This window comes from Molossus molossus, unplaced genomic scaffold (genome assembly GCF_014108415.1).
Source record: "Molossus molossus isolate mMolMol1 unplaced genomic scaffold, mMolMol1.p scaffold_m16_p_10, whole genome shotgun sequence".
Lineage (NCBI taxonomy): Eukaryota > Metazoa > Chordata > Mammalia > Chiroptera > Molossidae > Molossus > Molossus molossus.
Genome location: NW_023425345.1, coordinates 3607127 through 3631709, shown reverse-complemented (window position 1 = coordinate 3631709; position 24583 = coordinate 3607127). Strand labels below are relative to the sequence as shown.

Sequence of the window (24583 nt, the reverse complement as noted above, 5' to 3'; positions counted from 1 at the left end):
ATAGTGAGGAGAGAGAGGTGTTCTAGGAACGAGGGAATGCCTTCACCAAACCATGGTGTGTGCTGGGAACTACACCACTTAACGGCTAAAAGTGAAGAATCTCAAGTCCGGTGGCTCCACTTAGCTAGGTGACCCTCAGCAGATCTCTGTTTCTGAGTCTCAGTTCCAGCGCTTGCTTAAGTCCATTCTTACTGCATTTTCGTGCAAGGGGATCCCCTGGACCTCAATAAATGCCGATTTCCCTTGGCCATCTTCATTTCTTCTCAGAATGGCGCTCAGTGCCAAACCCGCAGTCGGAGTGGGGGAGGGAGAGGGGAAGGGGACAATAATAATAAGAGCAAACACAGAGGACTTTCTAAGTGTCCCGGACATCGATCTACCCCATCGTCGCAGCAGTCTTAAGGGCAGGTCTTAACGTACCTTTCTCAGATGAGGAAAGGAAGAACAGAGCGGCTAAGTAATTTGTCAAGCGCTACTCCCGTTTCTCGTAGACAAAGAGAAACTTAACCTAAGCTGGAAGCTAGAACCTCGGCAACCTTGACCACCAGGTTTTCGGAGCCCCGGAGGCGGGACCAAGTGGAGGAAGTCCCGCCCCCAGCGGGGGTAGTCCCGGCCAACAGGCTTCTACTTCCGCCCTCGCTGCCCTGGCCACTCCGGTGCGGGGAGCGTGTGTCAGGATGGCGGCGCAAGGCGACTGTGGCGGGCCGCAGGCAGCCTACGGGTACGACAGCTACCGCTCGCCGCTTGCCTCCCGGTACGCCAGCCCGGAGATGTGCTTCATGTTTAGCGACAAGTACAAATTCCGGACCTGGCGGCAGCTCTGGCTGTGGCTGGCGGAGGCCGAGCAGGTAATGGGCCTGGGGAGCGGAGGGACCCAGCGCAGGGAGGCGGGCCCGCTCCCGCACGTGCCGAGCTCCGCGCCAGGCGCGTGTCTAGCCGCCTGGGGCCAGCGGCCCCGCTATGTTTTGACCCGGCGTTCCCTTTCGTCTGGAGCCGCGGCCTCAAGACAGACAGGACCGGGCAGGAGGTCCGGGGACCGCCACCTGTTGCCTCACATGCTTTTAGTCACGGAGGGTAGCAGACACAGAGGCGGCGGCGAGAAGTGCAGTCTGTGATTTCAGGTCCTGACTTGGCCATTCCTGGGGGAGTGCACCGCTAACCACGGAGCGCTCATGGCGTGCCGTTGTGCTCATTTCTTTACACATCTTCTTTCGTCTGCCTCACGACGGCCTTGCAAAGCAGGTGATGCTCTTCCCACTTCGAGGGGAGAAAACCGAGCCTCGATAATAACCAAGCGCAGTGTGCGCGCTAGGCCACCCAGCTGTTTTGTGAACCTGGCCGGCTTCAGTGCCGGGCCTGAGCGCTTAACCACTTCGTCGTCTTCCACCGTGCCTCTGTGGTGACAGAACTGTCACTGCAAAATCCGTGTGTCCTCGGCCACTATTTCCGCTTCACGCGCCCGCCTCTTGCCTCAGAGGAGGGAGAATCAAAGTAGGGGTTCATTAGACGGGATTTATGGTGTGTTTGATAAGAACTGCATGTAGAGCTACTCAGCGCAAAGGTTTAGAAATAGCCCCACAGGGGCCTTTCCAGAGGAGTAGAAGGAAACGGAAGGTGATCTAGAGAGTTATAAAGTTTCAGAGGAAAATGTCACAACAAGCAGGATGGCAGTGTCCTCTGAAATGGCGTGACTAAAGACTGAAACACTCTTGAGTAGGTGACTAGGACTGGGGTACAGTGGAAGTCCCCAAAAAGGAAATTTTCATCCTAGATTACCACTTCCATATCACTGTGCTCAAGGAAATAAAGTAACATAATAATAGCAGACATGTGCATAGTGCCTATGTGCCCTGCACTGTTTTAAGACTTTACATATTAATAGCTCATTAATTCATAAAATAACTCAGAAGGTAAGTACTATTTTACAGAGGTTTGACAGATGATGGAGTGGAGGAGGCACAGAGAGGTTTCATAAACTATTGTCTCGTGACAATAATGGATAGTAAAAGAGGATATTAATAGTGTGTTGTGCTTTATTATGTACCAGCATGTACTGTATTTTCTATATCATTTGATACTTTATTATATAGGTTAGGGTAGTGGAATTCAAAGACTTTGCAGGGTCACCATGACTAGTAAATAGCTTCAAGCTGGAATAGAAATGTAAAGTTGTGTAAATGTTCTTTCCTCTGCTCAGTCTGCACATTGCCTGAAATGGATACAATTTTGATAGGATCTCCTACATTTGGGTGACCTAGCAGTGGTTCTCAACCTTCCTAATGCCCTGACCCTTGAATACAGTTCCTCATGTTGTATGTGGGATTATCTGCATGTGGGAGGCCCCGCCTGGAGACCTATAGCTGTCTCGGTTCCTAAGACCCAAAGGTTGAGAACCGCGTAGGGTATCAAAATTAGCAGCATACATTAAATAATAATTTAGTAGTAAAGGAAAAAATTGAGGAATGAGGATTAGGAGGAGTGCAGAAAATGAGGAACCTGGAATGAATTTTGAGAAGGTAATATTGCTTGGGAATAAGAAGCAGTTTGGGCACCCTGTCCCCCGCTGCTTTGCTTTGGGAGGAGTCCTGAAATGTGGTAAGTACTAGCTAAAGATCCAGGGCAGCCCAAGCCATATGTGACTACTGAGCACTTGAAATGTGGCTAGTGTGACTGACCGAGGAACTGAATTTTAATTTTAATCAGTTTAAATGTAAATAGCCACATCTGGCCAGTAGGTACCATCTTGGTGAAGATAGTTCAAAGATGCAAGATCCTCCCCAGGACCAAGGCTTGGGAGTTTCAAGTGAGGTTTGAATAAATTTCACCAATATACATATTCACCTCTTGGATCTAGGGTTCTGAGCTGCCTGTGGGCAGCCAGCTGTTTTTAGGCAGCCTGATTTTTCCAGGGATGGATGAATGTAAGATGTTAGTGTGTTTATTTTCTCATCAATATCTCCTGGAATTGCTTTCAGTTGCACTGAATTTCTATACCTAATATGTTGGCAAAACAACTTACAGCAGTCATAATTTTGTTTTCTCTGAGTAAATCCATCTGGGTCAAATGTAAAGCTGTGGCTTGGATCCCACAGTTTGGGTGCTTACATGCCAAGCACTAAGGAGTAAGCAATAATTACAACACTCTCCTCGTGGAGTATACATTCTAAAGGTTGGGATGGACTAATACATTTGTAAAAATGTAATGTAATGAGTCCTCTAAGTAAAACCAGGCTAAAGGGATAGAGAAGCACAGAAGGATGTCTCACATTAAATCAGGAAAGAGATCTCTCTGAAGAGGTGACATTAGAGCCCAGAGACCAAAATATGTAAGAGGTAGAGCAGAGCTATAGGGCCAGAGGGAATTACTTTGATGTATATATTGGAGTTTACTTAGAATATAATTTACCAGGATTCATTGAGAAAGTCATCATCTCCTCACCATGTATTTCTAGTTACACCAAATTTTAATTTAAAAATTGGGAGATAGAACATAAATGGAACATGAACCAATTTTTTTCTCGGTGTCACCTCAGTTAAAATAATAAGACACCTGAAGTAACGTTATTTTATCTTCTGTGTTCTGCAGACATTGGGTTTGCCCATCACAGATGAACAAATCCAGGAAATGAAGTCAAACCTGGACAACATTGACTTCAAGATGGCAGCTGAGGAAGAGAAACAATTACGACATGATGTGATGGCTCATGTGCACACGTTTGGCCACTGCTGTCCTAAAGCCGCTGGCATTATACATCTTGGGGCCACCTCCTGCTATGTTGGAGACAATACAGTAGGAGCCTGATTGTTTTGTTTCCACTTAGAACTAAGTCATTTATAATGCATTTATAAATTGGTTTTTTTACTTTATCCAGTTTGAGAAAGTGACTCCATAGAGCTTTAGTTTTAGGGGTATCTTAATGCTCAGGAATTTTCTGCTTTTGGTATTCCTCCAATCTAATTTATAAGCCTCTACTCACCTTCATAGACTACTTACCCATTGGTATGCTGGACATAAGCCAAGGTCTTAACATTTTCATGGCCAACATAATTTTCCAAAGAGATTTTTCTTTTTCTTTTTTTTTTAATCCTCACCCGAGGACATTTTTTTTGATATTTTGTTCAGATAGAGTGGGAGGGAGAGAGAGAAACATCGACGTGAAAGGGACACATTGAGTGGTTGCCACCCACATGACCCAACCAGGGCCGGGGACTAACAAACTGCAACTGAGGTACGACGTGCCCTTAGCGGGAACCGAATCCGGGTCTCTCCGGACCGCAGGCCAACACTCTGACCACTGAGCCAAACCAGCCAGGGCCCAAAGGGATTTTTCTTTTTCAAGTTTATTACAATTCTATACTGTGACTTCAGAAAAGAAAAAAGGATTGCATTATAATTCTTAAACAAAACCTTTAATTAGAAAAGGCATCATCGCCCAGCCGGTGTGGCTCAGTGGATTTAGCATCCCCCATGGACTGAGAGGTCACAGTCGATTCCTGGTCAGGGCACATGCCTGGGTTGTAGGCTCGATCCCCAGTAGGGGTTGTGCAGGAGGCAGCCGATCAATGTTTCTCTCTCACATGAATGTTTCTGTCTTCTATCTCTCTCACTTGCTCTCTCTCTAAAAACAATCAATAATAACATATTTAAAAATGTTTTAAAAAGCAGCAGCATGTATTTTCCTAAGAGTTTACTAGGTGCCTGGCATTATTCTGAGCACTTGGAAGAATGAAGAATTTATTCTTCTTTACAATCATAAGAGATTGATGCTATTATCTCCATTTTAAAATAGCTTTATCGAGGTATAGTTTACATACCATAAATTTACCCATTTTAAATGTACAGTTCAATGAGTTTTAATAAATGTACACAATTGTTAGTCTTCACCCACCACACTCTAGTTTTAGAGTACATCCCTCACCCCAAGAAGTTCTCTCGTGCCTGTTTGCAGTCAGTCCCCACTCCTGCTTCCAGATCCATACAATCAGTGGCCTGCATTCTGTCTTTATAGTTGTACCTTTTCTAGAAATTTCATATAAAAGGAATCTATATAGTCTTTGAAGTCTGGCTTTCTTATCCCCATGTCCACAGCTTTGGAAACTTAAAGAGAGGTTGAAGGATAGTCTAAGGTTACAGCTGAAACTGTACAAGCCCCGTAGAATGGCTCCAAAGCTGTGCTCTTAATCATAGCACACCCGTGGGAGCAGAAGTTAGATTCCAGATACACTTCCAGTTCAGAAGGAAGCCACTAACTTCTAAGTTGCCCCCAATACTTTTTTAGTCTTAAGTGATACATAATTAAAGCCATCTGTGTGTAATTGTGAGTCAAATAATGGAAGAAGAACTGTCCTCTCACTTGGAATATACTTTTTTGAAGTACCCAGTGTGTAGTTGGACTCAACGATTACTGTCTCGTATAAGCGTGTCTCAGGAGTTGTCTGAAATACATCTCTTATCTCCCTCAAAAACAGCTTTAATTTACTAAACATTGGTGTTCTGGTTGATGTCTTTTTCTGTTAGCAATGGTAGACATGAAAAAAAGGAGAGGAAACTAATGGAATGTGCCCTATGGAAACTTCTCAAGACTCAAACTCTCCTGTGGAAAATAGAAACCTTGTTCACCTTGGGCATATTCTCAGTATTGAGGATGGAAGTTTTTCCTTAATTTTTTCCATTCATTTTAGATACCATATAAATTGGCCTTTTTGAGTATAAAGTTTTTTCCTTATAGATCCAATAGTACCACTCTCCAAGTTGGGGTGCTTTTAAAGCAGTAATCAGAAAAGAACAACTTCCATTAGCATCTTCTGACTTGCACAGTGGGTTGCAAATAGTGAGGTGGGCAACTAACTGAGAAACCCAATTATGATGGCCAAAAAGTATTTTGTAATAATTTTTGGGCAAAGTTGTTTAATATCAGACTTTTGCGTTTTCCTTTGCAGGACCTGATTATTCTTAGAAATGCATTTGACCTGCTTTTGCCAAAGGTAAGGAGGTGGCAGAAATTTGCTACCAGCCCTGGATTTTCTGATGGGGGATAGGCACCACATAGGAGTAAATCAACACAATAGAAATCTGAATAGAAGAGCCCTGGCTGGTGTGGCTCAGTTGGTTGAGCGTCCTCCTATACATCAAAAGGCTGCTGGTTCAATTACTAGTCAGGGCACACACCTGGATTGCAGGTTTGATTTCCCCATAGGGAGTGTGCAGGAGGCAGCTGACTGATGTTTCACTCTCACATCAATGTTTCTTTTTTTTTTTTTTTTTTTTTTATCATCCTCACCCTAGGACATTTTTCCATTTTTTGTTCAGGTAGAGTGGGAGGGAGAGAGAGGAACAAAGAGAGAGAGAAACATTGACGTGAAAGGGACACATCCAGTGATCGCCACCCGCACTACCAACCAGGGCTGGGGACAAACTGCAACCGAGGTACATGCCCTTAGCAGGAACCAAACCCGGGTCTCTCCGGACCACAGGCCGATGCGCTAACCTCTGAGCCAAAACGGCCAGGGCACATCAATGTTTCTCTCTTGCTTATTCCCTCTCCCTTCTACTCTTTCTACTCTTTCTCTAAAAATCAATAAAAATCTATTTTTTTTTTTTTAATCCTTATTCAAGGACATTTTTGCATTTATCTTCAGATAGAGCAGGAGGAAGAGAGAGAGAAACATCGACGTGAGAGAGACATCAACTAGCTGCCACCCACACAACCCCAACTGAGGCCAGGGACAAACTGCAACCAAGGTACATGCCCTTAGAGGGAACCAAACCTGGGACTCTCTGGTCCACGAGCCAACACTCTAACTGCTGAGCCAGACCGGCCAGGGCAATAAAAAAAAATTGTTTTTTTAAATTCTCACCCGAGGACACTTCCATATTTTGTTCAGATAGAGTGGGAGGGAGAGAGAAAGAGAAACATCAATGTGAAAGGGACACATTGAGTGGTTTCCACCTGCACGACCCAACCAGGGCCCCGGGACAGACTGCAACCGAGGTACGTGCCCTTAACGGGAACTGAACCCGCGTCTCTGGACCACAGGCCGATGCTCTAACCACTGAGCAAAACCGGCCAGGGCTCTTTTTAAAAAATATAGATGATCATTTACTCAAGCAAATGATCCTATATATAATCTGTAGAACTATTTTAATTATCTCTTCTTGGATTAAAACACTGTAAGTGAATGCTTTTTAAAGCCTAGCCTTTTAAATGAAGGGAGTGTAATCAGTGGCATTTTGCTGGAATATGTAAGTCAGATAAATGATTTTGTCCTTTTTTTTTTGCACGAGCATGTCAGTCATCTTAAAATTGTGCAGAAAAGTTCATAACTTTAGGTAGTCAATTCAGTTTTTGAATGTTCATTGCTATGAACCTTTAAGGCACTTGGGGATACAAAAATGAAAAGATATGGCCTCTGCCTTCTTTGAGCTGGAGGTCTAATTCTGTATTAAATTGTCTAAAACTTTAGTTCCTGATTATGTAATAAGCTCAACCTGAATTCACCCTGTTTCTACCACGTGGTCTTTCTTATAGCTTGCCAGAGTGATCTCTCGGCTTGCTGACTTTGCTAAGGAACGAGCTGATCTTCCCACCTTAGGTTTCACACATTTCCAGTAAGTGATATGATTACTTCTTGGGAATGGGGCTTGTTTATGTGCATCTGGTTTTATTTATTTTTTCAGTTCTTCTGCAGGGAATCCTTGAGGTGAATAATCTCAAACATAGCTTAAGCAGATACCTTGGGATGCTTATGAGAGATGAACCTGGTACCTATTCTAAATGTTGTACTGGTGAGAGAGTAAATATAATAACTCACTTGGGAAGCATTGGGAAGTATGTATCAAAAGCCTTAGAAAGTACTCATATACCTTGATTTAATAATTCCATTCTAGAAAATCTAGACCAAGAAAATAATTCAAATTATGGGGAAAGTTTTATGTACAAAGATCTTTGTTAAAATATTATTTATAATGTTTATTATGTTATTTATATTATTTATAATACTAAGCACTGGAAACAATCTAAATGTCCTACAATAAGAGAATAAATAAGATATAAAGTATATCCCCACAGGTTGGAATAATGTGCAGCCATTAAAATGCTGGTAAGACTGATACCATGGAAATATGTTTAGGTTAATGTTAGGGGTTCAGGACAGTATATAAGATAGCACAAAATATTGGAAGAAATTGCACCAAGCTGTAATATTGATTGCTGTGGTTTATGAGATAATAGGGCATTAATTTTTTTCTGTACTACTTTTTGAATTTTGGATTTTTAAACTGTACAGTTAGCCCTGGCTAGTATAACTCGGTAGTTAGAGCATTGGCCTTCAGACTGAAGAGTCTTAGGCTTTATTCCCAGTTCAAGGCATGTACAGTACCTGGGTTGCAGTTTCAATCCCTGGCCCTGGTCAGGGCACATGTGGGAAGCAACCATTTGATGTGTCCCTCTCACATCAATGTCTCTCTGTCGCTTTCTCTTTTTCTCTCTCTCCCTCCCTCCTTCCCCCCTCTTCCTCTCTTTTCCTCCTTTCCTCCCTTCCACTATCTCTAAAAAAAATCAATGGAAAAAATATCCTCAAGTGAGGATTAACAAAAAAATAAAATAAAATGTGCATGTATTTTTATGATTACCCCCCAAAAAAACACTTTTTAAAAGCTGATGATGTAATTTTTGGAATGCTAGTAGCATGTTTCTGGTGATATTTCTGTAGTGGTATGTTAGCATGTTTCTTATGTGTTAGTGGGGTATTGCCATGATAACAAGGATATCATCTCCTATACGACCAATTCAGGAAAGCCTAAGTTGAGTTTAATCTTCCTAAAAGTTAGAGCCTGTATTTTATTGGTAGAAACCTGAAGAAATTGTTCATGTCACGGAGTCGGTGCTCAGTGTGTATATGTCCTGGCCATGACAAATGTTCCCTTCTGCTGCCTCCCTACACACCTAACAATACCTATGTTGCAGCTCCTCTTCCTCTCTTGCATCTGTTGGAGAATGCTCAGGGAATGCAGGCATTCCAGTATTCCAGTGAGGACAGCATAATGAGAGGTATCTGCTACCACAGTTAGTAGGCACTGGGAACTCAGAAAATGGTGTGGCTTTGTAGGCATCACCATGGTATGTGTCAGTCCCTGCAATGAAAAAGAAACAACTTTATTGAGATACAATTCACATACTATAAAATTCATCCCTTTTAAGTGTACCATCGAGTGTTCTTTGGTGTATTTACACAGTTATACAGTTATCACCAGTATATAATTTCAGAATATTTTCATCATCCCACAAAAAACCTGTACCCATTAACAGTCACTCTCATTTCCCTACTAATCTATTATCTATCTGGATTTACTTGTGGACACATTTTATTTAAATAGAAATACAATATCTCTTTTGACTGGCTTCTTTTAACTTGGCACAATATTTTCAATGTTCATACACATTTCTTTTCTTTTTTTTTCCTTTATTGATTTTAAAGGGAGAGATAGAAACATCGATGAGAGAGAACATCGACTGGCCGCCTCCTGCATGCCCCCCACTGGGGATTGGGCCCACAGCCTGGGCATATGTCCCTACCGAGAATCAAACGGGCAACCTCTTGGTGCATGGGTTGATGCTCAACCACTGAGCCACACCGGCCGGACAGTACTTCCTTTCTTTCTTTTTTTTTTTTCTGTGGTACGTGCCCCTAGCAGGAACCAAACCCAGGACTCTCTTTGGTCCGCAGGCCGATGCTCCAACCGCTGAGCCAAACTGGCCAGGGCAGTACTTCCTTTCTTTTTACGGCTGAATCATAATGCCATTATATGAACAGACCACTTTGTTTTCATTCATCAGTTGGGTCATTTCCATATGTGGCTATTATGTATAATGCTGCTGTGAACAAATTCATGCAAGTTTATTTATTTCTTTGCTTGTGCCAACAATCTGTTAGCAGGAATTAGCAAGGAAAACTACCATGAAATTAATTTGGTAATATATTGTAGAATGTGGTCTGCCTGCTATAGACATTCCTAGTGGTGCTTCTTGATTTCTCTAGCTATCAATATCATTAACCTAATAGAGAAGTTCCATCTGAGGTGGGCTAGGTCATCTATTAGAACGCTAGCATTATTGCAGTTTATTCATAATTATGTTTTATGTTCAGAAACAGACCTGCAATGGATTGGTTTAGATTTCAGACCAGAAACAAAGCTGTTATGTTAGAATCCTTTAGTTATGTGTGTTTGGGAGCTTTCCACAGCATGGCTGGCACCTCCTGAAATCTTGACACCTTACAAAGACCTTCCTTGACTGCCAATCTAGAGTAACATTGTCCATTGTCCTCATGCTCATTTTCTTTTTTCATAACAAATCAATAATAATCATGTTTGTTTACTTCTTTACACTACAATATAAGCTCCATTGGACAGGGACCTTGTCTGTTTTGTTTATTAGATTTCTAAAATAAAAAACATTAGATACTTGGCAAATGTTTTTTACATGAGTGTATGTGTATTTCTTTTTTCTTAAAACTTTATTGTTGAGAGTATTACAGATGGCCCCCGTCCCCCCTCTTTGTCTCCATCCACCCATCTCCCATCCCACCCCAGGCCTTCCTTCACCTGTCTATTGTCTTTGTCCATGGGCTATGCATATAAGTTCTTTGATTGTCTATTGTCTGTGTCCATAGGCTATGCATATAAGTTCTTTAATTAATCTCTCCCCACCTTCCCTCTAAGATCTGTCAGTCTGCTCCATGCTTCCATGTCTATGGTCCTATTTTGTTCGTCACTTTATTTTATTCATCAGATTCTACATAGAAGTGAGATCATGTGATAATTGTCTTTCTCTGACTGGCTTATTTCACTTAGCATAATCACCAAGGTAAGAAATCCTTCTTTTTTACAGTGGCATAGTATTCTGTCATGTAGATGTACCACAGCTTTTTTATCCACTCAGCTACTGATGGGCACTTGGGCTGTTTCCAGATCTTAACTATTGTAAATAATGCTGCTATGAATGTATATGAATTAATGCTGATTAGTATTTTGAGATTCTTAGGATATATTCTCAGAAGTGGGATTGCTGGGTCAAATAGTAGTTCCATTTTTAATTTTTTGAGGAAACTCTACACTGTTTTTCACAGTGGCTACACCAGTCTGCATTCCCACCAGCAGTGTACTAGGGTTCCCTTTTCTCCAAACCCTCTCCAGCACTTGTTATTCGTTGATTTATTGATGGTAGCCATTCTGGCAGGTGTGAGATAGAGTGTATGTATATTTCTTACCAAAGTCTTGGAATGAACAAAATGAACATTGTCTCTGCCCTTATATTTCCTTTTGATGATGAAGAAAGAACTATATTAGGAGCCCTTTAGCTTTATTTATTTATTTATTTTTTTATCCTCATTCGAGGGCATTTTTCCATTTTTTGTACAGACAGAGTGGGAGGGAGAGAGAGGAACAGAGAGAGGGAAACATCGATGCGAAAGGGACACATCAAGTGCCCACCACCTGCACGACCAACTAGGGCCGGGGACAAACTGCAACCGAGGCACATGCCCTTAGCGGAAACCGAACCCGGGTCTCTCCGGACCGCAGGCGGACACTCCAACCACTGAGCCAAACCGGCCAGGGCGCCCTTTAGCTTTATAATCTTTGAATATTTATAAGTGACATAGAATCTTCTTAACTGTTATTTGCTCAAACGTTTTAGATCCTGTTTTGTTTATGCTGGTTTCTCCATCTCTTTAATTCTTCCTAGGGGTAACAGTGATGACTAGAGGAAGCATTGAAACTTTCATGAAAGTCGATTCTTGGTTTGGAAGTTCTCTGTCTTCTCTTTGGGTTGCTTTCAGGCCTGCTCAGCTGACCACGGTTGGAAAACGTTGCTGTCTTTGGATTCAAGATCTTTGCATGGATCTCCAGAACTTAAAGCGTGTCCGAGATGACCTGCGCTTCCGAGGAGTAAAAGGCACCACTGGCACTCAGGCCAGCTTTCTGCAGCTCTTTGAGGGAGATAACCAAAAGGTATTGTGAACTGGGGGACACAGAAACTCAGTGGTGGAGCACCAGAGACAAAGCAGACCTTCAGAACCATAGAAAATTGATCTCGGGATGAGTGGAGTATCTGGACTGGAAGGGGTACAGGGGAAAGCAGTCTGGGCAGGATGCTGAAATACTCTCACACTAGACACCTGGATTACTATAGGGATGTCTTTTCTTTCCAAGGTAGAGCAGCTTGACAAGATGGTGACAGAAAAGGCAGGATTTAAGAGGTAGGTAAATGGTAAAAGTGTTGGCCTTCCCATTAAGTGATGAAAGGCCTATGTTCAGTATACCTCTAGATTTGACCTAAGTTTTTTGGCTTTTTCTTTCCTTGTTCTTCCACCCATTTCCTTTCATTTCTTGCCTGGGCTTTATTTTCTTACAGCATGGATTATATTTTCTTAACAATCTGTAAGAAAAAAGGAAACTTCTGAGATTTTTAGAATAATGGCCTTACCCATGTTGCTGGGTTTTTTTTGTTTTGTTTTTTTCTTTATTGATTTTTTAGAGAGGAAGGGAGAGGGAGAGAGAAATAGAAACATCAGTGAGAGAGAACATCGATTGGCCACCTCCTCCATGCCCCCACTGTGGATCGGGCTTACAACCTGGGCATGTGCCCTGACCGGGAATCAAACCATTGACCTCTTGGTGCATGGGTCAATGCTCAACTTTTGAGCCACACTGGCCAGGCCGTGTTGCTGTTTTTGTTTATTTACTGAGGGCCTCCAGTGGATTAGTCTGAATTTGTCAATTTCCATTGAGGATCACTAGGCTCCACTGTGGCTCCTTCCAGGTACTTCCATCAGGCTGCAGTAGGACATGGGCACTTGGACCACATTTCCTTCTTGGATCAGGCAACTGTCTGGGTATTAGTAAAAAGGGTGAAAGAACAGTTTGTTCCAGGAACGAGTTATCAGTGGGATCCTCTGGGCTGAATGTGACTTAGTATACCAATGAGACTAGGCTTTCTCTTAGGGTCTGGTTTTGCTCATTTGTGTGACACAATCACATTTTGAAATATATTAATGGCTTTTTTCTGCCCATTTCTAGGGCTTTCATCATCACAGGACAAACCTATACACGAAAAGTGGATATTGAAGTGCTGTCTGTGCTGGCTAGCTTGGGGGCATCAGTGCACAAGGTGAGTGCTGATAGCTTGTTGGGGTGGAGATGAGAGCTTTGGCTACCACAAACAGACCAAATCAGCCTCAGACTTTTACTTAACCGTGTTGTTCAAGAGATGTCAGATGTCATTTTTAACAAGTTTGGGGCCCATAAGTGAAGCCTCTTAGTTAAGGTGTGTTGAAGGGAAGGACTGGTTTTGGTGTCCTCATTAAAATTCACCTTGCGCACCTGGCCGGTGTGGTTCAGTGATTAAAAGCGTCAACCCATGCACCAAGAGGTTGCCAGTTGGATTCCCTGTCAGGGCACATGCCCAGGTTGTAGGCCAAATCCCCAGTGAGGGGGCATGCTGGAAGCAGCTGATCAATGTTCTCATCAGTGTTTTTGTCTCTCTAAAAATCAATAAAAGGGGAAAAAAATTTTTCCTGGCCTCTCTGACTCAGCGGTTAGAACATTGGTCTGCAAACCAGTGAATCACGGGTTCGATTCCGGTCAAGGGCATGTACCTTGGTTGCAGTTCGTCCCTTGTCCTGATTGGGGTCGTGTAGGAGTCGATGTGTCTCTGTCATGTCGATGTTTCTCTCTCTCCCTCTATTCCTCTCTCTCCCTCCCACTCTCTCCGAACAAAAATTGAAAAACATCCTCACCTCGTTGTCTTTCCGTGATATCTTATACAGTGTTTCACAAAAACATTTCCATGCTCCCTAAGCTTGTCATCCCAGGTCTTTAGGAGTCCAGAGAAGTCTGAGTATGGTTCTCTCTGGAGCTCATGGAGAGGATGTGCTGATGAAAGAGATGAGCACTTTAGGCTCAGCAACAGCACACTTAAAGGGCTATCTGTTTCCAACTTGAAGGGACCTGGAGAGTATTATACTGAGCAAAATAAACCAGTCAGAAGAAATATTCCATGATCTCACTTATTTGTGTAATATGAACAAAATAAGCTGACGAACAGATTAGATCCAGAGACATAGAAGTAGGGAATAGACTGACAAACCTCAGAGGGAAGGGGGGTGTAGGAGAAGGAATAAAGAAGGAATAAATAAACCAAAGAACTAATATGCATATATGTACAACCAATGGACACAGACAACAGTGTGGTGAAGACAGGGTAGCGGGTGTGGTGGGAGGGGTAGAAGCAGGGAGGAGGGTGTCAATGGGAGAAAAAAGGAGGGACATCTGTAATACTTTCAACAATAAAAATAAAATAATGTTAAAACTTGAATAAAAAAAAGAAGAGTGTAGGGTGATGCCTTTGCCCCTGCTTTTCCTTAGATTTGCACTGACATACGACTCCTGGCAAACCTCAAGGAGATAGAGGAACCCTTTGAAAAACAACAGATTGGTGAGTGTGTGTCCGTGAAGACCTGGGCACACCACAGAGGCTTGCGGGCGTGTGTTAATAGCTCAGCATGCTTGGGCTTTCACTGTCCTCTGAAGTCTTTATGCCTTTGCTTCTTATCCTTGTACATGGGCAGGCTCCAGTGCAATGCCATACAAGCGGAACCCTATGCGCTCAGAGCGGTGCTGCAGCCTTGCCCGTCACCTCATGACCCTGATCATGGACCCACTGCAGACGGCATCTGTGCAGTGGTTTGAACGCACGCTGGATGATAGTGCCAATCGGTCAGTGGAATGGGGATCTCACAGAAGGATGTTTTGAGTATCTCTGCATTTTCTCATGGTCCCCAAGGAGCCTGGAGTCTAGCAGAGAGGCAAGAACATGGACAGAACAATGTGATAAGTGTTAGGATCAAAGTATGTGCAAGGTACTCTGTAAGGAGTCAAGGAAAGCTTCACAAAGGAGATGATGCTTAAGACTTAAGAAATAAATAGGGATTTTTAAAAAGACATTTAAGACAAGATTGAGAGCGTGTATAAAGACCCAAAGGCAGGAGGACAGTTTACAGAGTAAACTGAGTTATTAATAGTCGGGTAGCACTGGGGAATGAAGTTTATATGTGGCAAGAGAAGAAGTAGAACGTGGTTGGACATCGTAGCCAGTTTATGAAGGGTGTTATAGGTCCTGAAGAGGAGTTTAGATAATGTTCTGAAGGCAGGTAGATGTCAGTTATGGTGTCTGGCACAATGACATGTTAATGAGGTATGAGGTCAGAAGTAATTTCTAGCTATGAATAAGGTACCAAAATGCATGTGGTTTTCTACTTTGTGTTTGTAGTTATTTAAGGCAGATTCACATTACACTGGTTTGCTTGTATTCTACTGGGATTTCTTGAGTGGAGGATACATAGTTAAAGCTAGCTCTCTGCGATCTGTGGGTAATGAAGGGTTTACCTATGGAAATAAGACATGTGAACTCATTCAGAAAGCAGTCAAATACTTTTTTTCTTTTCTTTATTGATTTTAGAGAGAGAGAAGGGGAGAGAAAGAGGGAGATAGAAATATCGATGAGAGAGAACATTGATTGGCTACGTCCTGCACACTCCCCACTGGGGATTTGGCCCACAACCTGGGTATGTGCCCTGACCAGGAATCAAACCAGCGGCCTCTTGGTGCATGCATTGATGCTCAACCATTGAGCAACATGGGCCAAGCAGCCATGAAATACTTTTTAGTAGGTTGTGACCTAGTGAGATGTGTCCACTAAAACACCCTGTAACAATTTGGACATTCAGTTATAAGAGGACATTAATCAGAACAAGTTAAGAGGCTACTTTAAAAATCCAAGTCCAGCCCGGCTAGTATGGCTCAGTGGTTGAGCATTGATCCATGCACCAAGAGGTCGCTGGTTTGATTCTTTGTCAGGGCACATGCCCACGTTATGGGCCTGATCCCCAGTGAGGGGGCATGCAGGAGGCAGCCAGTCGATGTTCTCTCTCATTGATGTTTCTATCTCTCTCTCCCTCTCCCTTCCTCTTTCTCTCATAAAAATAAAGAAAAAAAAATTTTTTTTTTAAATCCAAGTCCTTACTTGGCACAGTGGCTAAGTGAATGCAGAGGAAGGATGTGGATATGAAAACAGTGGCAGATTGGCCAGCCTTGGTGGTTGACTAGAATGAGTGTTAAGATTGATGAGGGAGTGCTAGTGCCATTTACTGAACCAGGAGCCACAGGGCAAGGGAGAGCAGGTTTGAGATGGTGAGCAGGAAGCAATGTAAAAATGGCTGAAATTGCCCTGGCCGATTTGGCTTAGCGGTTAGAGCGCCAGCCTGTGGTCCAGAGAGACCCAGGTTCTGTTCCTGCTAAGGGCACATACCTCGGTTGCAGTTTATCCCCAGCCCTGGTTGGGTCATGCAGGAGGCAGCCACTCGATATATCCCTTTCACCTCAATGTTTCTCTCCCTCTCTCTCTTTTCTTCTCTCTCTCCCTCCCACTCTATCTGAACAACAAGAACAACAACAACAACAAAAAATGGCTGAAATCAGTTTAGGGTTTGATATACCTATGGATCAACTAGGTGAAGCTCTCTGATTGAGTATATGATCTGGCACTTGGGTAAGTGGTCTGGACAAGAGGCAATAGATTTGAGGGTCATCAGGATATTGGGGTAGTTGAAGTCAGAATGAAGGAAATTGTCCAAATAGCACATATGACATGAGAATTCAATAGGACTGCTTCTTGGAACACACCTACATTTCATTGAAATTGTTATTTGTTTAAAGAGATAACGGAATTGGCTATTTGTTTTCTAGACGTATCTGTTTGGCCGAAGCATTTCTCACTGCGGATACTATATTGAATACGTTGCAGAACATTTCTGAAGGACTGGTGGTATACCCCAAAGTAAGAGGCCTCAATTAAAAAGCAAAACATTAGGGTGGGGTAGGACTGTGGAAAGGGGAGTGTAACCTTTTCATGCTCTGGAGTGGGTATGTTGGGGGAGCTACATTGTGGTCCAGTAGGAGTCCTTCCCAATGAGAGCTCATTCTTCAGGTTGTGACATGAGCTCTAGGGAATGAACATGAGGAATTTATAGGCACCTTTCTAGAAAAGGGTGAAAGTACTTTGAATGGGCTTAAACTGTCTACCAGCAAAAATCATCAGGTCTGGTGTGACTGGTAGAGTAGACTGTTCCCTTTGCCTGTGTTTTAAGTGCTGAGGCAGATGGATTCGTTTCCATCATATGCTGGGCTGTTGCAATGGGCACTGAAGTTTAACAGTTTGAGGTTTAAGGAATTGTTTTCAAAGAAGAAACTTTTAAAAGTCTACTTAAATCAATATTTCTTTTTAAAATCAAAATAATATTTGGATTACTAAGAAAAATTAAGCCCTTCGCTGGGTAGCTCAGTTGGTTAGAGTGTTATCCTGATATGCTAAGGTTGCGGGTCATCCTGATATGCCAAGGTTGCGAGTTCAGTTCCTAATCAAGGCGCATACAAGAGGAAGTCAATAAATAAGTGGAACAACAAAATCCCCCACCTCAATCCGGCCAGTGTGCCTCAGTGGTAGAGCGTCAACCCATGTACCATGAGGTTGCTGGTTTGATTCTCGGTCAGGACACATGCCCAGGTTGTAGGCCCAATCCCCAGTGGGGGACATGCAGGAGGCGGCCAGTTGATGTTCTCTCTCATCGATGCTTCTATCTCTCTCTCCCCCTCCCTTCCTCTCTCTCTAAAAAATTAATAAAGGGGAAAAAAATTAAAAAAAAAAGTCAGTAAAATCCCCCACCCCAAAATTAATAAGAAAAATTTTTTTAAAAAGAAAAGTTAAAAATATCGTGTACAATAAAACAATTCGTTCTACTCTCTTTTTTCACAGATACAGTAGTTCATGTCCCTTATGTGCATTTTGATGGTCATAGTTAATATCTTACTATGTATATGGTTCATAACTTTGAGGCATGTTTTTTGGCCTTTCATTCATTCTTCTAGGTAATCGAGCGGCGCATTCGGCAAGAGCTGCCTTTCATGGCCACAGAGAACATCATCATGGCCATGGTGAAAGCTGGGGGTAACAGACAGGTTTGTACTCCTCGTGCTCCTGGATAAACTGAGAGTACACCTTTAGTCCTGAAGAAGAATGGATGAAGGAAGGGGTTTCTGTCATTACCTTTGATCATAGTACTGATACAGAACAGTGACCATGTTCTATCATAGAATAGGCTTATTCTGGAGGGTGATTGTGGTAGACTCAGTTTATTAAAAGTGAACCAGCCCTGGCCGGTTTAGCTCAGCGATTAGAGCATCGGCCTGCGGTCCGGAGAGACCCGGGTTCGGTTCCCGCTAAGGGCATGTACCTCGATTGCAGTTTCTCCCCAGCCCTGGTTGGTCGTGCGGGCAGCAGCCACTCTATGTGTCCCTTTCACGTCGATGTTTCTCTCTTTCTCTTTCTCCCACTCTATCTGTACAAAAAAATGGAAAGATGTCCTCAGGTGAGGATAATAAAAAAAAAGAAAAAGTGAACCATTTGCCCTGGCCAGTTTGGCTCAGCAGTTAGAGCGTTGGCCCGTGGACCGGAGAGTCTCGGGTTCAGTTCCCACTAAGGGCACATACCTCGGTTGCAGTTTGTCCCCAGCACCGGTTGGTGTCAGGTGGGTGGCAACCACTCGATGTGTCTCTCTCACATCAATGTTTTACTCTCACTCTTCCTCCCTCTCTCCCTCCTGCTGTGAAAAAAAAAAAAGGTGAATCACAATCATTTGTAGAAAAGATCCACTCTTAGTAAAGGAATTAGGTCTGAATTTCCATAGAAAATGATGGAAAGTAGGCATGATAAAGATCAGATGATTCGAGAGGCTTTAGAGGAGCCTGCGCCAGGTGGGCATTCATTTTAGATGTGTCCTATGTTGTGGTTAGAGTTAAGATCTTGGTGGAGTCAGACTGTGAAGGGAACCACCTCAGCCTGGAGGTGCCTTGTGTACCAGCCAGAGACAGTATGGATGTGAAGTGTTGGATGACTTATTAAAACATTCAGATGCCCTGTTAATAGTGAACCAACAGCAGTACCTCACTGTCTTCCTAGGATTGCCATGAGAAAATCAGAGTGCTCTCCCAGCAGGCAGCTGCTATAGTCAAGCAGGAAGGGGGTGACAATGACCTCATAGAGCGTATCCTCACCGATGCCTACTTCAGTCCTATTCATTCCCAGTTGGACCATTTACTGGATCCTTCTTCCTTCACTGGGCGTGCATCCCAACAGGTAAGCATCAGAACACTTCCCTGGAGCTGCAGTCTTCCCCAAATGCCCTCTTTTTATACTTCTGGGCTGCAGAACCTAGAATACTATAATGTTACCACTTTATGGGAGGTGCAATAAGAATGGGGCTAATTAGAATTCAAAGCAGGTTGCTGGCTAAACTGTAAAGTTTTAGGTTGTTTTGAGCTGCCTTGAATATTTTCTGTGTGGATTTGTCTAAGTTCTCTTTTGGTCTAGAGAATGTGGTATGTATCTTACTATGTATGTGGTAAAATTGGATTTTATCATCACGTAGATCTGAGTTCAGTCCTGACTTCTGGCATTGACTGACAGGATAAAAATACACATCTCATATTGTTATGTGAAACTGAAAGGCCTAACGTGGTGCATAGTCATTATTCACTAAGTGTTTGTCATTTTTCTTCTTGGTCTTTTGGGAATTATAAGGGTCAATTAAAAAGTGTTTATTGCCCGGCTGGTGTGGCTCAGTGGTTGAGCATCAACCCATGCACCAAGAGGTCACCGGTTTGACTCCTAGTCAGGGCACATGCCCAGGTTGTGGGCCCAGTCCCCAGAGGGGGACATGCAGGAGGCAGCCAATCAGTGTTCTCTTTCATTGATGTTTCTGTCTCTCTCTCCCTCTTCCTCTCTAAAATCAATAAAGAAAAAGAAAAAAAATAGTGTTTATCAAGTGCAGACTAAGTGCTCAGTATATGTTCAGGTATTGTGTTTCATTGTGGGGCTTTGAAGATGTGTAGATAATCCTTATCTTCAAGGAACTCAAAACTTAGTGGTGACAACTTGTAAATAGTTCATTATAATACCAAACAGTACATACAGGAATTGAGGGAAGCACATCGTTTTGGGGATCACAAAGGATGACACTGCCCTAGAATAGTAGAAGTTGGTGAAGACTTCTTAGAAGACATGACATCTGAGCTGAATCTTAGGGACAAATGGGAGTTAACCTGGGAACACCAGACTTAGAGATGTCCAACATGGGAGAGAGAAACTTCGATCATTTACCAGAGTATCAAGTGCCCCAGAAGTAGTTATAGGATTTAAAATTGAAGACAGCCCTGGCCAGTTTGCCTTAGCGGTTAGAGCATTGGCCTGTGGACCAGAGAGTCCCAGGTTCAGTTCCCGCTAAGGGCATGTACCTCAGTTGCAGTTTGTCCCCGGCCCTGGTTGGGGTTGTGTGGATGGCAACCAGTCGATGTGTCTCTCTCACATCGATGTTTCTCTCTCTTCCCCACCTCTCTCCCTTCCTCTCTATGTAAAGATAAATGCAAAGATGTCCTCTGGTGAGGATTTTAAAAAAAAACACACAAAAAAAATAAAATTGAAGACAGACAGGAGTTTATCATTTGTATTCAAATCACTCTGGAGTTTTGGATTTGAAAGACTTAAATGGGAGATAGGGCAGCCAACAAGGAGGCTGCTGTGAAGGACCAAGCTCTGAATAATGAGAGATTTGAGCCAAGGCAATGGCAGATGCCAACATGGGGAAGATTTGAGAGCTCTTTAGAAGGTTAAGCACTTGGCAGCAGATTGAATGAAAAGGGAAGAAGCAGTGATGATTTTAGCTTGGGTAACTGGATGGAGAATGAAGAGATCCACTGAAAACACAAGCTCAGAAGGATAGCATATGTGGGCATGGTGGGTTAAGCTGCCTGTGTCTAGGAAGAGAATTTTGACATGCAATTGAGGAAAATACCTCAAGAGTCTAGTAAATTCTTATCAAATTAGGTCTCGGTGACATAAACTGACATTGAAAAAGTATTATCAAAAGTTACACCTTAATGTTTTCTTTTGTTTTACATTTGCTTTCCTCTTTGGCAGGTACGGAGATTCTTAGAAGAGGAGGTATATCCCCTGTTAAAACCATATGAACATGTAATGAAGGTGAAAGCAGAATTATGTCTGTAGAGTTGGAAGAGAATTAAACAAAAAGTCTTTGTTGGCTGTGTTAACTTTTATTACTGAGTCATGAAAACTTACTCTAGTGCCTTATTTTACCTCAGAAATTGTTACCTTAAGTTAATACAGCACTTTTTTCTTTACATGGCGCTTTCACATTTTTCAAGGTTTACAATGCAGAAATAAATTGCATTGTAGTTGGACTCTGTTTTCTCTTTTTTTTTTTTTTTACAGCAAAACAGACTTGCATAATAAACGAAGGCATATTTTCCAGCTAGTCTAATCCTTTTCACATGTTCACGTGATTTCGAGGTAGCAAGCATGTTACGTTTCTGGTCCTCTCTATTGAAAATGAATTTGATCTGGGTTTAGCATAGTAACTTGGACTCAGCGATTCAGTATAGTTAGATATCTTTATTTCAGTTATGTTTGGCTAGAGTAAATAATGAAATTTGGAGATGCAGTAAGTTCTCAAAGAAACAGATTTGATCATCAGACTTGGCTCAAGTTGTACCTTACCTTACTTCATCTTTTGATAAGGCTTTTGTGTATCAAGGAAATGTCAATAGGGTATATTGATCTCATCAAGGCATTTGACAATCTTTAATCTGGGTTACACAGACTGATAGTTTATTGAATCAGCTTGAGCTATCAGCTGTGGCTAAAGAAGATAGAGTTATGAATCCACTGGTATCTAATTGTATCTAATCAAAGGTAGTAGAAGTGAAGAGCTCAACGTATTGGAAAGAAAGAATAATCCTTAAAATCAAATTTTATAATACAGTTCAGGGTAGCAAGCAAGCATGGATGGCATGGAGCCATATGACATTTCAACTCTTCCAGAAACAATTTGATTGTTATTCCTCTCATGAGGATGTTTACATCGGGTCTGGCACAAGGAATTAAGTCACTGGGCTCTACTGAATCATTCTACTTCCTTCTCTAGTATGGGCCACTTTAGAGGAAGCAGCTACCATCAGTGTTTCTGTAATCAGAGGACTTATATTACCTGGTAGACACACTGGGGATATTGGACACCATAGGTTTTATTTAATACATTTTCTCATAGGAAATAAGATCTTAACAGTCGTGTTCTGACAGTTCTGTTGGACTTCTGAACTCGTGATTAGTGATCCTGGGCTATTTGAATGAGTGTATTGATTTGTGGTGTGTTTCTTCTTTCCTCTTCCAGTCTCATTTTTATATACTTATACTTTTAAGTGCAATTTTGCTATCTTATTTTCCCATTTAACATATTTTTGTTTTTAATGGTTTTATTGATTTTTTTTTTTAGAGAGAGAGAGGAAGGGAGAGGGAGATAAAAACATCAAAGTGAAAGAGAAACATCTATCGGCTACCTCCTGCACACCCACTACTGGGGATGGAGCCCACAACACAGGCATGTGCCCTGACTAGGATTAGAACTGGGACCTCTCAGTCCGTGGGATGATGCTCAATCCACTGAGCCACGCCAGCCAGGCTCCCTTTTAATTTATTTTTTCTTAAGACTATACTTTCAGGGATCATTTCTATAGCTTTTTAATTTCTTTTTTCTTTATTGATATTAGAGAAAGTGGAAGGGAGAGGGAGAAAGAAATAGAACATTGATGAGAGAGAACATCAGTTGGCCACCTCCTGCATGACCCCCACCAGGGATAGAGCCCACAACCTGAGCTTGTGAACCTGACTGGGAATCGAACCAGCGACCTCTTGATGCGTGGGTTGACGCTCAACCAATGAGCCACACCAGCCGGGCACATTTAGTTTTTTTTAAATCCTCATCCAAGGCTATTTTTCCATGTATATTCAGATAGAGTAGGAAGGAGGGAGAGGGAGACAGAGACAAAGACAGACAGACAGACAAACAGACAGACATCAATGTGAGAGACACATCAGTTGTTTGCCTCCTGCATGACCCTGACCAGGGCATCAAACCCATGACTGGAATCAAACCCATGACTCTTTCGTCCATAGGCCAACGCTCCAACCACTGAGCCAAACCGGCCAGGGTTCATTTAATATTTTAATTAAAGGCATTTGGGTGGGTTGAAGATTGGCTGAAAAGACAGAACATTCATACCTTCTTGAAGATAAGGTTGAATTTCAGTGATGCAAACTAGGATCTAAATCATCCAGAAACCAGGGTCTGGACAAACCATGGGACAACTGGCTTTGTTCATCTACATTCAGACTCCGGGACACTTACTGCCCTCTTTTCCCCTGGCTGATGATAGATTTCATTTAATAACCAGGAGAGCCTGATGACAAGTGGAAGCACAGATTAGGTACCTCCAGAATGGTGACGTAAATCCTGATGGATATGAGGGTTACATGACTGAAATCGCAAAGCATCGAGTCTGACACAAAGAAGGTACTATGAGAAATGTCATTTTCCTTTCTGAGTTCAGGAGGTTCACCAACTTTCCTCCCTCTGGTCAGTCAGGGAGCCAGCTGAGATTTGAGGGTACTGCTGTTGGTTTAGTTTGCCTGGCATGGAAGAGAGTATATTCTGAACTAGAACCAACCAGAGATTGGGGAATGAGTCAAAAAAAAAAAAAAAATAGTAAAAGTTTTAAAAGTTGGAAAGCTACATAATGAAATATTAAGTGTGGCTTCTTGGATAATGAGTTTAAGATCATTTTTTATTTTGTGTATTTTTTAAAGTTTTTAATACAATTTTTATTTAAATAAACTTTAAATTTTACAAGTTTTGGATTTACAGAAAAATTGCAAAGATAATACAGAGAGTTCCCATGTATCCCATACTTGGTGTCCTCTATTATTAATACATTGGTATGATACCAGTGTCATAATTAATGAAGCAATATTGATATATTATTAAATAAAGTCCTTAGTTTTTAGCTCATGTCCTTTTTCTGTTCCAAGATCCCATTTGGAACAGAAATTACATTTTGTCATAACTTTTTTTTTTTTTTTAAATCCTCACCTGAGGACATTTTTCCATCTTTTGTTCAGATAGAGTGGGAGGGAGAGGGAGAGAGAGAAACATCGACGTGAAAGGGACACATCGAGTGGTAGCCACCCACACAACCCAACCAGGGCTGGGGACAAACTGCAACCGAGGAACATGCCCTTAGCAGGAACTGAACTTGGGTCTCTGGATCGCAGGCTGATGCTCTAACCGCTGAGCCGAACCATCCAGGGCTGTCAACATTTTAAATACTGGAATTCAAATATAACACATTGTTGACCACTTACAAGAACTCATGTTTTCATGCCCAAACGTTGCTGACCACTCATGAGTTAACTCGTGTTTGCACTTGCATTGGCTATTTCAATTTTTGAAACTCAGGGTAATATAGGGTTATTGTATTTGTGACTATTTGCCCTGAGGGCTGGAGTTCGAAAAACAGCACACCGTTCTATATTATTAAAGTAGCTAGGGAGTGGATATC

General features: G+C 42.3%; 1 protein-coding gene across 3 annotated transcripts; it reads left to right on the top strand.

Annotated features, from left to right (window-relative positions):
* Positions 1 to 674: 674 nt before the first annotated feature.
* Positions 675 to 23492, top strand: ADSL (adenylosuccinate lyase). Of its 3 annotated transcripts, XM_036252645.1 has the most exons (14): positions 675 to 848; positions 3587 to 3790; positions 5941 to 5985; positions 7530 to 7609; positions 11839 to 12010; positions 12212 to 12258; positions 13079 to 13169; positions 14426 to 14495; positions 14629 to 14776; positions 16805 to 16895; positions 17984 to 18073; positions 19074 to 19250; positions 21090 to 21152; positions 23420 to 23467. In XM_036252645.1, the coding sequence occupies exons 1-14, from the start codon at positions 678 to 680 to the stop codon at positions 23450 to 23452; spliced, it is 1482 nt and encodes a 493-aa protein (XP_036108538.1). In that variant the 5' UTR covers positions 675 to 677; the 3' UTR covers positions 23453 to 23467. The 3 variants fall into 3 exon arrangements, with proteins under 3 accessions (XP_036108538.1, XP_036108540.1, XP_036108539.1); XM_036252647.1 differs by lacking the exon at positions 21090 to 21152 and having other exon boundaries at positions 676 to 848; positions 23402 to 23492; XM_036252646.1 differs by lacking the exon at positions 23420 to 23467 and having other exon boundaries at positions 676 to 848; positions 21090 to 21209.
* The last annotated feature ends 1091 nt before the right edge of the window (positions 23493 to 24583 follow it).

Bases quoted from the DNA above. Each gene is read 5' to 3' on its own strand.
- ADSL (XM_036252645.1), top strand. From the start codon at position 678: ATGGCGGCGCAAGGCGACTGTGGCGGGCCGCAGGCAGCCTACGGGTAC. The intron at 19,251-21,089 runs GTAAGCATCAGA...CCTCTTTGGCAG, and splicing joins CTGGGCGTGCATCCCAACAG to GTACGGAGATTCTTAGAAGA. The intron at 21,153-23,419 runs GTGAAAGCAGAA...TTTAATAACCAG, and splicing joins CATATGAACATGTAATGAAG to GAGAGCCTGATGACAAGTGG.